This window comes from Cucurbita maxima, unplaced genomic scaffold, assembly GCF_002738345.1.
Source record: "Cucurbita maxima cultivar Rimu unplaced genomic scaffold, Cmax_1.0 Cma_Scf00029, whole genome shotgun sequence".
Taxonomy (NCBI): Eukaryota; Viridiplantae; Streptophyta; class Magnoliopsida; order Cucurbitales; family Cucurbitaceae; genus Cucurbita; species Cucurbita maxima.
The window spans coordinates 637,609-650,062 of NW_019272045.1; the positions used below are offsets into that span (position 1 = coordinate 637,609).

Consider the following 12,454-nt stretch of genomic DNA (forward strand, 5'->3'; position numbering starts at 1 on the left):
GGGGGGGGGGGGGGGGGGGGGGGGGGGGGGGGGGGGGGGGGGGGGGGGGGGGGGGGGGGGGGGGGGGGGGGGGGGGGGGGGGGGGGGGGGGGGGTGGAGTGATGTTTTGGCTAGGTGAAACTTTTGCATTAAACTGTTCATGCATGCTCTATCTAATCAGTTGTAATGATATTTGTTTCTTTTATCATTAACCTATTTTATGCTGTGGCCAGATATGATTGAATAACTAAATTCATTTTGTAATGATAATGCATAGATTAGTATGTTTATCTTCTTCTAACATGGATGACTGTCGACCAAAATAAATGTTTGGAGTATTATTTTATTCTGGAAGCGTGAAGTATTTTTTTTGTCACTAAAAATATGAAGTAGGAATACGTATCTATTTGCAAATGCACAAATTTGAATTTACGAACCAGTAGTTAAATGAATTTTCTCCTATGCCTACCTGAGTAAGTTATAATTACCGGCAATTAATCGACTTTGTAAATTTTTTTTTGAGATGGCATGGAACTATTGAGATTTGTATTGAGGCACTGAAAGGATTACAAGATGGAGGAGAGGGTTTGAAACCCTCTTGCCTCCCAACCAGCACTAATTAAACCTCTTTTCATACCATTACAAAGTTTACTTTTCCCAATTCACTGTTTCAAACTCCACCTATCCTGTATTATTATACACACCATTTCAATGATAAAATAAAATTTATGCAAGTGAACCTACCATAATGAAGTTACTGAATGGTCTTTGATGGTTCCTGATAGTGAGAATGGAAATAAGGAAATTGCATTGCAATATACAGAATAAATTGGTACAAGAGGGAAAAAAAAAAAAAAACGAAAAAAAGAAAAAGAAAAAGCAGTGCAGGATATTCTTGAGGGTGTCTCCTAGTGTGTGCCTCTCTAACGCTTTTCAGTTTAGACATGCTATTGTATCAAGATATTGGAGATTAATCTCAATTTTGATGTTAACATTGATGCCCTTTCTGATGGTTTGTTTTTTCTATATATCATCTATTAAAATATATGCCTTTTATTTATTTTGATGGCTTGGAATTACTCTGGTCTAACTTAGGTTGCAGCAATGGGATTGGATCCGATGAAGCACTTGGGCAAAGAATTAAGTTCTTTGGATTCAGTTCTACATAAGTTGAACAAGTAATTAACAATGTTAAGTTAGCTTTTGAATTATAGTTTGGCAAGCAGCAATAACACAACTACTATCTTGTTCATTCGTTTGGACAGATTATACGGGATCAATGTATGTGGTGAAGGTGGGGAATATGAAACTTTGACCCTTGATTGCCCTCTTTTTAAGGTATGTTCTGAGTTTTTATCCTATTGAATGTTGGATAACAGTTGGTTGTATGATTCCATTTTTTCTTAAGCTATTTCAGTTGTTTCTTTATTAGGAACATTGCTGTACCCAAGGAAAGACAGAATTTTATTGATAATAATGCATCATACAACCCCAAGTTCTTACAGGGGATTTGAAATCCAAAACAGCATTATAACCACTTTCTAACGGCTAGAAAAGCTAACAGACAGTCTCTATCTAGAAAAGGCAATAGAAAAAAAAAAAAAATTTAATTCCACAAGCTTAAGGTTTTAAGGCCAAAGAAGATGACTGAAAATTACATTGGGTTTGGACCAACTAGTCAAGGATTTCGCTTACCTATGCTTATCCACATAGGCTACTTGGAATTAGATTTCTCTAGGTGTTGTTGGACTTCCTTGTGCAATTCTGTGATGCATTCAGCCATCTCCTCAGCTTCTTGACTAAAATCAACAACTGAAGGAAAATTAGTTAGGTCTACCATTAATCAAAGCAATTTAATCTAAACAATTTCAAGGGGAACTTTGATAAGGAATCACTCAAGGCAAGAACACTTGTTTGAGATTCAAATCACTCCACAAGCAAGATCGATTATGTCAAGCTTAATTGATTCTAAACATGCAACCTAAACTACGTAGAATTGCAAAGAAATTTAGCCATTGGCTAAAGGAATGTGCAAATGCTCTTTTTAGTACATTTTCCAAGTCTACTTCACAAATATAACATACATGGTTTTATATATCCTCACAATGAAAATCTTTGACCTTTTATGAGGCATTTCAAGGGTTGTAACCTTCATCCTTTATGGCCATAATAGCCATTATGTAAATGTAACCTTAAAATAAATAAAAGTCTTAAAATACATTAAATAAACACTATACCTCTAGATGATCATTCACCCTAAATTTATAACCATCCAAAAATAAATGAAACTTGATTCTTCTTTAATGTGGCATGAATTGCAACACCTGGTGATAGTTTGAACAATATTTTCTTCACATCTTTCTTAAAGTTTATATTGCATGATTATGTGTTGGTCCATATCATTCTCCACTTATTCAAGAGGATTTGTCCACAAATCTATTTGTGGAACTTATGATCTCACAACACTCTCTCATGTATACACTCTGGGAATTTTAGGCCAGTTTGTTTGTACTCGTTTACACCAGTGAAGCTCAAATTCTCACCTATCAAAATTTTAATTAGAGCCAAGATTGATTTTTAAACTCTAGTTCGATTTTTCTAAATAAATAAAAAGAAAATTGAAAAGATACGGGAAATATATATTCAATCTTAAGCATAAAACCCTGGTACCAAATGACAAGGAATCACTCCAAGAAAGTAAGATTTGGAATACCTTGTTGATCAAATATCTCAAGGCAAGAACACTTGTTTGAGATTCAAATCACTCCACAAGCTAGGTAAATCATGTCGAGCTTGAATGCTTCTAAACATGCAAGCTAAACTATATAGAATTGAATAGAAACTTAGTCATTGACTAAAGAAAAGTACAAATGCTCTTTTAACTACATTTTTTACGTCTACTTTACAAATATAACATATATAGCTTTATATAGCCTCAAAATGAAAACCCTTGACCTTCCCTAAGGCATTTTTAGAGTTGTAACTTTTGTATTTTATGATCATAATTAGCCACTATGTAGATGTAACCTTAAAATAAATAAAAGTCTTAAAATACATTAAAGAAACACCATAACTCTAGATTATCATCCACCCAAAATTTGTAACCATCCAAGAACAAATGAAGCTTGATTCTTCTTTAATGTGGCATGAATTGCAACATCTTGAGATACTTTGAACAACATTTTCTTTATATCTTCCTTGAAGTTTATATTGCATGATTGATGCCTTGGTTTATACCATACTAACTTGGTGATGTATTAACCATATGGTTGTACTCAAATTTTGCTTGTGCAAACTCAAATCCCGTTGATGGGGGAAAGAAAGGCTGAAAAATATATAATAAATTAGTTTCTGTAATTTTGTATTTACACGTGGATGTCCTAACTTTGGCACTCCTTTTTGATAACTTGGAAATAAATTCTTGCAACAAAAAACATTAAGTGATTTAGTCTGCAATCTCATCATGGTAAAGCATTCTCGAACTTCGGTCAAGTTAATGTGCATATAATGTTCTTGGGCTACCAAGTAACATATAACTTTTTCAGAATGCTAGGATTGTGCTTGACGAATCCAAAGTTGTGATGCACTCATCAGATTCCATAGCACCAGTAGGGTTCCTTCATCCCATTTCCTTCCATTTGGAGTATAAGGCAAAGAACTCTTCTATCTGTGACAACAATTCTGTTGACCATGAGAAAGTGGGCCTTCTATTCGAAATTGAAGGAGATTGCTTTCACAGTAGTGACACATTACAGTCTGTTGCTGACGCCTCTAGTGCCAATCATTTACTTGATGATGTTCCAGATGATAGACTTCAAATTTCATGTTCAAGGATGCAGTATACATTTGCGATTAGTTGCTGGTTGCAAGATTCACGTGATACTTCTTCAGGTTGATTAAATATACTCATTTTTAAAGGAACAACTATCATATTTACATTTTCAACTTTCAGCCTATATTTTCTGCGAGTTTCCACGCTATAAAGTCTTTCATTGGCAGGTCTTCAAGATGATCTAAAGACTGTTCTCAGGAAAATAGAATCAGAACTTCTAGGTCGTGGTTATGGATGGAAAAATGTGCTCTATATTCATCTTTACCTTGCTGATATGGATGATTTTGCTTTGGCTAATGAAACATACGTCAGTTTTATAACACAGGAGAAGTGCCCTTTTGGTGTCCCATCACGCAGTACAATCGAATTGCCTCTTCTGCAAGTGAGATCAGGAAATGCATATATTGAAGTTCTGGTGGCAAATGACCAATCAAAAAGAGTTCTTCATGTTCAGAGCATATCATCTTGGGCGCCTAGTTGCATTGGACCATATAGCCAGGTAAAAGTGTCTTGGGTGCCTAGCTGGTTATTTTCTTGTCCTTGTTATCATTGTTTAAGCACCAATTTCCAGAATTTTATCTTGAGGAGGTGGTTTGTGCCCACTTATGCAAGGAAGGGTAAAGTGGGGAAAGGATGAGGAAAAATGGTTAGAGTGGGGACCATTGAGGGATTGTGCATTGTTGTACAGTGTTTGGGATATGAGAGGTTTATGGGGAGGTTTTGGGAGGTCAGGTAGCTAGGGTATTTTGTGGACAAGGTTGTCTAGAAGGATGGGACCAGCTCTCTCAAATAGAGGGGTGTTTTCTTGTTCTTGTTACCGTTGTTCTTGAGATATCAATCGAAACGACTGATAACTCATTCCCTTATGAAGAACTCTCAATACAGGAGTGGGGTTGTTTGCGTATTTTTCTGAGAAGTGCTTTCAGGTTGAATAAAGGATAGATACCTAAGAAAATGTACATGGAACATTGAAGATTTATCAATGGGCAAAAAAAATATAAAAAGCCGAATTGGTCGCTGAAGGTTTTACTCTTAACTTTATTGATTATCAAGAAACATTGGCTCCTACTCCTAAAATTAACTCTATACGAGTTTATTTTATTACTATTTATTGCTGTTAATTTAAACTAGTCCATCTACAACTCGATGCTAAAACATTCTCTTAAGAGTGTGACTTAAATCTAGCAAGAAAGCTTTCATCAGCTATGAATCTTTCTAGGGTCAAACCGAACACACCATCTTTTAAAAATAGAGTGGGAAGGAAGAAAAAAAAAATTGCTTGGATTGTATGTGTCGGCTATATTAGCCTCACTGCTAATGTTATTGTAATCGTGTTCAATCTTAGTGAAAAATATGCCTAGGTTAGGAAATTACCATTGGGAATCTAATGAACGTATCAGTTGCAATTACATTTTATATTATGTCGTGGCTATTGTAGATGATAGATCAAATTGTTTTCGTACTTCCTAACTGGTTCTTCATGTTGGCAATCGTTTATTTCCAGGCAACTTTGCACAAGGAAATCCTTTACATGGCCGGTCAATTGGGGCTTAACCCTCCCACTATGACACTTTGTAGTGGAGGTGCTACACATGAGCTGGAACAAGCACTAAAAAATTGTGAAGCAGTGTCAGAATCTTTTAACTCTTCAATATCTACTTCTTCTGTTCTATTTATCACGTACTGTTCTACTCGTATTCAACTAGAGGAGAGAAAGAAAATTGAGGACAAGTTGCATGGTGTGCTTGAGGAAATGAGGCATTCCAAAAAAGATAGTTCGTCAAAAGTGCTTGATACTATTTATCTGTATATACATGTACCCAATCTTCCTAAAGGGTAAGCTTTTATGTATCCATGTAATGAGATCTTTTTTCATCGTACTTGTGCTTATATTGGAAATTTTTATCTTTATGCTCGATGCTCAATGCTCAATGTAAAATATCAAATTAAGAAAGATGGATTCTTTCGAATGATTATTGCTCTTGTAGAAGTTGAAAATCTAGATGATGCAACATAGGTTTGTGCCTATTTTATTGGTTTTCAAAGTTGAGTCAAATGGTGCTTGTGATATTTGTAAGTGTTTCTTTCTTTTTTTTGTTTTTGATTTCCAGTATTTTCTTTGCAGAGCACTTGTTGAAGTTAAGCCAGTTCTTTATGTTCAAGAGAATTTCGATACAGAGGCAGAACATCTTCATGACTCATCGAAGTTACATACCCCTACATATTGGGGTTTCCAACATGAAAACTGGCACAAGTCTTGCATTCAGAAGTGCGTTGTTAATGGAAATATATGCGCAGTTGTGTTGTCTGTGACAAATGAACCTGCTCGGAATATTTGTTCTAGCCTACGAGGAAATCAGATTAGTGAAGAGCACTTAGAATTGGTTTCCAAATTTTGCATTTGTCTTCTCAATGAAGCTCTCTTAGACAGTGCTTGCTGTTGGGAAGATATAAAGGTTAGTTAATATGGAAAATATCGTTGCAAAAAGATTATTGAACACAAGTTTTGATTGTCATCTGTTGTTTTCCAGTCCTTTATTTATTTATTATTTTATTTGATCCAGGGGTTGACCTAAATGATTTTAAGTTTTATGCCTTATCTTGTATTTTCACGCCCCCCAAGTTGACTTGCTTTGCCCTGTCCCAGTCTGGGATGAAGGGAAAATTGAGATGCAGAAAAATATTACAGGAAATGATACAGGAGAGTTCTGGTCTGCATTATTGGTTCGGTTAGCATTGAATTCTGCAAGTTGGGTTTTCTGTATTTAGGTTTGGGCAGAAAAATGTTACATTTTTATTTAAAATTTGTTGTCACAGTTGGGGTACTTTATTCTTCTTTTTTTTTTTTTCTTTTTTTAATTTGTAATATTTTAGGCTCAGAGTTTAGGGATTTGATTAGACTAGATTATTGTTACCTTTCTTGTAGCCTTTCTTGTATTTAACTTAATGTACTATTAGTTCTAAATCCCAGAAATCTTCATGGTGTCTTCTTCGTTGGACAAAGTCAAATCTAAGTTGAATAATTGGTAGACTTATTAACTTTCCAGGGAGGCGTACCCTTATTCAAGCCATGTTATTTATTTTCACAACAGCTATCCCGCTTATGATTATTATTTAAATTTCTTGGATTTTCTGACATATTTTATCATTTTTGTAGAGTTTAAGGTTCTACCTTCCAACTAGCCTCAATATTACTTTGGAGGCTGCATCAATCATATTCTCTCGTGCTTTCAATGAACTTGCTGAGTCAAATCCAACAGTTCATGTTGATCGGTTCTTCAATCTCATCCCAGTATTAGGTGCTGGACGGGCACCAACATCCATGGATGATATATTGACGTGTGAATTATTTGCTCAAAAATCTTGAGACCGAGTTGCTCAACTGTGGTCATTCTCTGGCTTGCAATATATGCATCTCCTTTCCAACAATCAGATTCTTGGTTTATGGAGGTACGTTCACTCCCTTGAAAGGCAAACTCTTATTTATGTAGTTTTTGGGGGAAATTTTCAGTGCTATGATAGTATAATTTCTCTCATTTGACATGTTAATTAATTACATATTAATTTATGTTATGGTCTCATAGTATGGCAGTTAATGAATAGAGGTAGTATGGAATTATGGTAGGCAATGAAAGCTTTTTCATACTACCATAGTAGTAGAATTTTCCTTTTTTAAAAGATATAGATATATGACTTGAATGTTATTGTAATTTGTATCAATTCTCTCGGTGGGGGTGGGAGCAAAGGAAATATAATTGTGATTGAATTTTGTATCATCAATCTTTTCTGTTTTAGAAGTATATTATTTCTATTTAGAAGGATCTTATACTAGAGTACTGCACACAAGATACTTGTGATTACAACTTTAAGGCGGTTGGTGCAAAAAGCATTGGATGCACAATGCTTTCAATGTTTTATTGTTGACATTATTGTTAAGCTTGAGTTTTGATATTTCTTGATATGGGAGTTTTTATAGGTGTGATTAAAGTATCCATTTTTTCCTCCAATTTTTAAATAATTTGAAAGTGTGGAATACGAAACCTGTTGATGCCAAAATTTAGATTAGTGGTGAATTTGTATGGAATGGGGGATTGAAGAAATGTTCTACAAAATAAGAGAACTGTGCACTAGTGGAGTGCTTAAGTCGCCTACACTTTGACCGATTATTGAGGTTTAGTTGAGTAATAGAAATCATTATTTAATTGGGCTTGAGTTGGAGCCTGGTCTTAGCTATTTGTGACTTGTACGGTCACCTCATATCTGTTGGACCAACAAAGGTTGATCCCTTTGGGGCATGACCTTGGTTGTCTCCCATGGGGATCGACCTTCAAGACCTAGGGTCAGCCTCCATGGGCCTTGGCTATCCTTGAAGGGACCAACCTCTTATGATTACATCTTAGGCCCCACGCCTCATGTCACATGGTGTGCACCATGTGTAATAGCCCAAGCCAACCGCTAGCAGATATTGTCCTCCTTGGACTTTCCCTTTCGGGCTTCCCCTTAAGGTTTTTAAAATGCATTTGTTAGGGAGAGGTTTTCACACTCTTATAAAAAATGCTTTGTTCTCCTCCCCAACCAATGTGGGATCTCACAATCCACCTCCCTTCGGGGCCAAGCGTCCTTGCTGACACACCACCTCGTGTCCACCCCCCTTCAGGGTTCAGCCTTTTCGTTGGCACATCGCCCGATGTCTGTCTCTGGCAGATATTGTCTCTTTGGGCTTTTTCTTTTGAACTTTCTCTCAAGGTTTTTAAAACACATCTACTAGGGAGAGGTTTCCACACCCTTATAAAACTTCGTTCTCTTTCCCAATCGATGTGGGATCTCACACCATATATCTTTGTCATAGTCTCAAGCCTTAAACCTCATGCCTTAGGCCTCACCTTTGGTCTGGGACCTCTTGTGGGCTTCAAGTATGGCTTAGTTGATAGTTTCACTCTCAACAGAAATCTTTCACCATCAAAGCTGTGAAATTTTCCTTAAGAAGTTAAAAGAAGAATTATTTGGACAGTAGGGGTTTGTTTGTAATAACGATATTAAATTTTACAGTTTTTACAGTGATTTTCAAATTAGGTTAAACATTATACCTTCGAAGCAAGTGAAACTTAGTCCTTGATATAACTAAATCAATATATAAGACGGATTTGATTTTCAACCTGACATTTTGATAGTCATTTTATTTAGGGGTGCTGCTGACATTTCTGTTAGCATGTCATAAATGTTTGGAAATTGCTGTTTTAACTTTTCCTTAACTAAATTATTAGAGATTCTGGCTTCTCTCTTTATACCATTTTTCTGAGCTATCAAAAAGTAGTACCTTCTGTTGTAGATGATTAGAAAGGACGTGTTGGATTTGTACCTCCCTACATTCTACATGAAAACTTTGATTCACCAATTTTTTACCAATCCTAACAGCCTTTTACACCTTATCTCACCAACCATTTATTTTCACAGCTTCTAACCTCAAAATCTGCAAGTCCTACTCCTACAAGTTTTCTTTCTTTATTACATTATTCTTGTGTATATAAAGGTTAGATCTTCTGAAATGTTGTTAAATTTATGGAATATTGCAAATTTCGTTGAAATCTCGGTCGATTTAGTACAATTCTTAGTCGAACATAAATATGAATCAGGATGAGTATGCTTTCCTATTGGAACATGTCTCTCGGTTGGGTTGATCGGGCCCCTTCAGGATTTTTTTTATTATTATTTTAATTGATTTTCTTGGTCGATTTAGTACATTTCTTCATCGGGCATGAAACTCGGTCGAGATGTGAATGCTTCCTAGTTGGAACATGCATCTCAACTAGGTTGATCCGACGACCTTCGAGATTCATTTTTTGCTTTGTTTTTTTTTTTAATTGCTTACGTTTTTTATGGTGTGGAATGCGAGTGAAAAGGATTATGATGATGGGGAGATCAAAGGGTTGGATGTGGACAACGATTAAGTTCGAAGGATTTTTAGATATCTATGAAATAAGCTTTAGGAATTCAGATGAGATCAACCTTATAATAATTATAAGACATTTGCTCATATCTCATCCACCATGCCAATATTTTGTTAAGTAATCACGTCTTTGGCCATATCTCATTTCGTATATGATACAAGATATATCATATATGGGAGTGTAGAACTTTTCATATGCTCCATACATAGACACAAACATTCTTCCTATATAACATAGAGGAGTGCACAAAACATCCTTCTCTCATATCATAGGGCATGAAATTTCGTTGACATCTACACCATTTTCATATAATATAGGTGAACAAATTTCATCCATCTCCGCACCTTTCCTATATAATGAAAGGTAACGTATTCTCTTCATATCTACGTACTTGTACATAGTATACTTTGTTGTCTGATAATGTGGTGGCATATAACTTAGGGGATATGGTAGTCATGCTACATGGCACGATGATGTTCCTAATCAAGGGAACACTAGAGATGATGTTGGCCCTTGGATGTTATTGCCGATGTCATAGACTAGTTAGAAGTTGCGTTATTGGTCGTTTAATAAAGTTAAAAGTTTTAAAATGTTGGTTGTACTTATCGGTTGAAGGACATTGTAAACGATATTCTATTAGAATTTAGTGTGAACTTGCATTATCACATGACATGCAAGTTCATACTGTTTTTGCCGATGTCATAGACTAACGTTTGTCCTCTGTTCTTCCCAGCCTTGCATTGGAATTGCATCATAATACTCTTAACATATTTAAAATGCATTCGTCAACCCCTTAAAAGGTAGGGGACAAAATCGTTCACAGTAGACGTATGGAAGTAGACGACTAAAGAAGGTGATAGTCCTATAAATTCGTTTTCACATTTTGATTCTCCCAACCGTTCAAGTAGCAAATTCTATTATGGGCATGAATGTGCTACCTAAAGACGCATCAAAGAATCTTTATTTTCGATCTCTTCTTGACATAATATAGAAGTCTAATCGTTTGTGTGGGGTATTTTTTTTTCCAATTACCCTAATTCTCAACTTTTAAAAATTATATGTTTGATTAAATTTGTAAATTTGTGTCCAAAATAATTTTATAAATTAATAAATATATATTGTACAAAATTAAAATTTATGATTACTCTAGACTTTCGTTGGACTGATAATGTATGAACTATAAATTAAAAAATGGTAATAATTTAATAATGGAACATGTTTTTAAAGTTCATATGCAAAATATATATTTTTTTAAAAAAAAGTAGAAAAGAAACTGAACCAATTATTTTTAAAATAGAAAGGTATGTATGGCAATGATATGTTTGGTTTTCCCAATAAAAAACTAAGTTTCTTTTGTTCATTGGAAAATCGCCAATCTCAAGAAAGGTTTTAAGGTCATTTGGGACCTCAAAATAATATTAATAAAATAAAAACGTCAGGATCGGCTCCATAATACTCACCCGCTCGGGTGTCTGTGATGGGTATCGGAAAAAATCTTTTAAACTAACTTAAAAATCTCAATTTGTTGAATTGATTAATCGAACCATTCGAACTGAATTTAAAACTCAACTTAATCTTTGAGTCGGGATAGATGAAAATTTGTTGGATTGGTGACCCGAACAATTAGAAAAGAATTTACAACTCAACTTAATCTTTGAGTTGAGATAGATGAAAATTTGTTGAATTGGTGACCCGAACAATTCGAACAAATCATAAGGTTAATGATGATATGTAATCGGCAAATTTGACTCGACTTCGATGAGTTTCACATTTTTTTACCTTTGACTTTCTTTTAAAAAATCATAAAAATATATATATTCGAGTATGTTCAATAGATTATAAAAACTAAAAGAGGGCTCGGTATGAAATTGATTATGGGTGTTCAACAAATTAGATGACTCGAAAAATATATAATTATGGGTCCCTAAACTTTAAAATATATATATATTTTTCGACCTATCATGAATTTTTAATTTTGTGTCTAATAATGTGAGATTTAATATTGGTTGAAAGGGGAAACAGAACATACCTTACAATGGTTTAGAAACCTCTCCTTAGTAAACACGTTTTTAAATTCTGAGGCTGACGACCGTACGTAACGGGTCAAAATAACGGTAGATTTGAGTTGTTAAAAATGGTATCATAGGTCAACACCGGGCGGTGTGCCACTAGGGGCTAAATTGTGAGATCTCATATCAGTTGGAGAGAAGAACAAAACATACATTCTAAAGGTGTGTGAGGCTGATGACAATACGTAACGGGTTAAAACGAACAATATCTACTAGCGATGGGCTGACTCGTTACAAATAGGTCCACTAAACTTCTAAAAACAAAATTAAAATTTTAGAGTCATATTATATGGAACATTAAAATTCTATTAGACACAAAATTCAACGCGACGAGTACTAAACTGATAAGTATAACTCAAACACGGTTCCATCCCGTTCATTTGTCGATGCTTTTCGAAATTAAAATCTTTTAAATTTTTTTTAATAATATTAAATGGAAAGGGAAAAAAGGGGAGATGGAATGGGCAATAAAGAAGAGGATGGGCCTTACAAATTTGCATAAAACACAACACAAAGAGACCAAAGTTTAAAGTATTTTTGGACTATTTGGATTTTTTTTTTTTTTTTTTTTTTTTTTTTTTTTTTTTTTTTTTTTTTTTTTTTTTTTTTTTTTTTTTTTTTTTTTT

General features: G+C 34.7%; 1 protein-coding gene across 2 annotated transcripts in view; it reads left to right on the forward strand.

Annotated features, from left to right (window-relative positions):
- LOC111465391 (diphthine--ammonia ligase) overlaps window positions 1-7,591 on the forward strand; it is a 10,757-nt gene extending 3,166 nt beyond the window's left edge. For both annotated transcript variants that reach the window (XM_023109738.1, XM_023109739.1), the window contains exons 6-12: window positions 1,075-1,157; window positions 1,245-1,317; window positions 3,525-3,870; window positions 3,979-4,310; window positions 5,316-5,647; window positions 5,937-6,267; window positions 6,969-7,591. In XM_023109738.1, coding sequence (XP_022965506.1) covers window positions 1,075-1,157; window positions 1,245-1,317; window positions 3,525-3,870; window positions 3,979-4,310; window positions 5,316-5,647; window positions 5,937-6,267; window positions 6,969-7,178 — 1,707 coding nt within the window. In that variant the 3' untranslated portion in view covers window positions 7,179-7,591. The remainder of the gene's footprint in view (window positions 1-1,074; window positions 1,158-1,244; window positions 1,318-3,524; window positions 3,871-3,978; window positions 4,311-5,315; window positions 5,648-5,936; window positions 6,268-6,968) is intronic.
- Window positions 7,592-12,454: the final 4,863 nt, after the last annotated feature.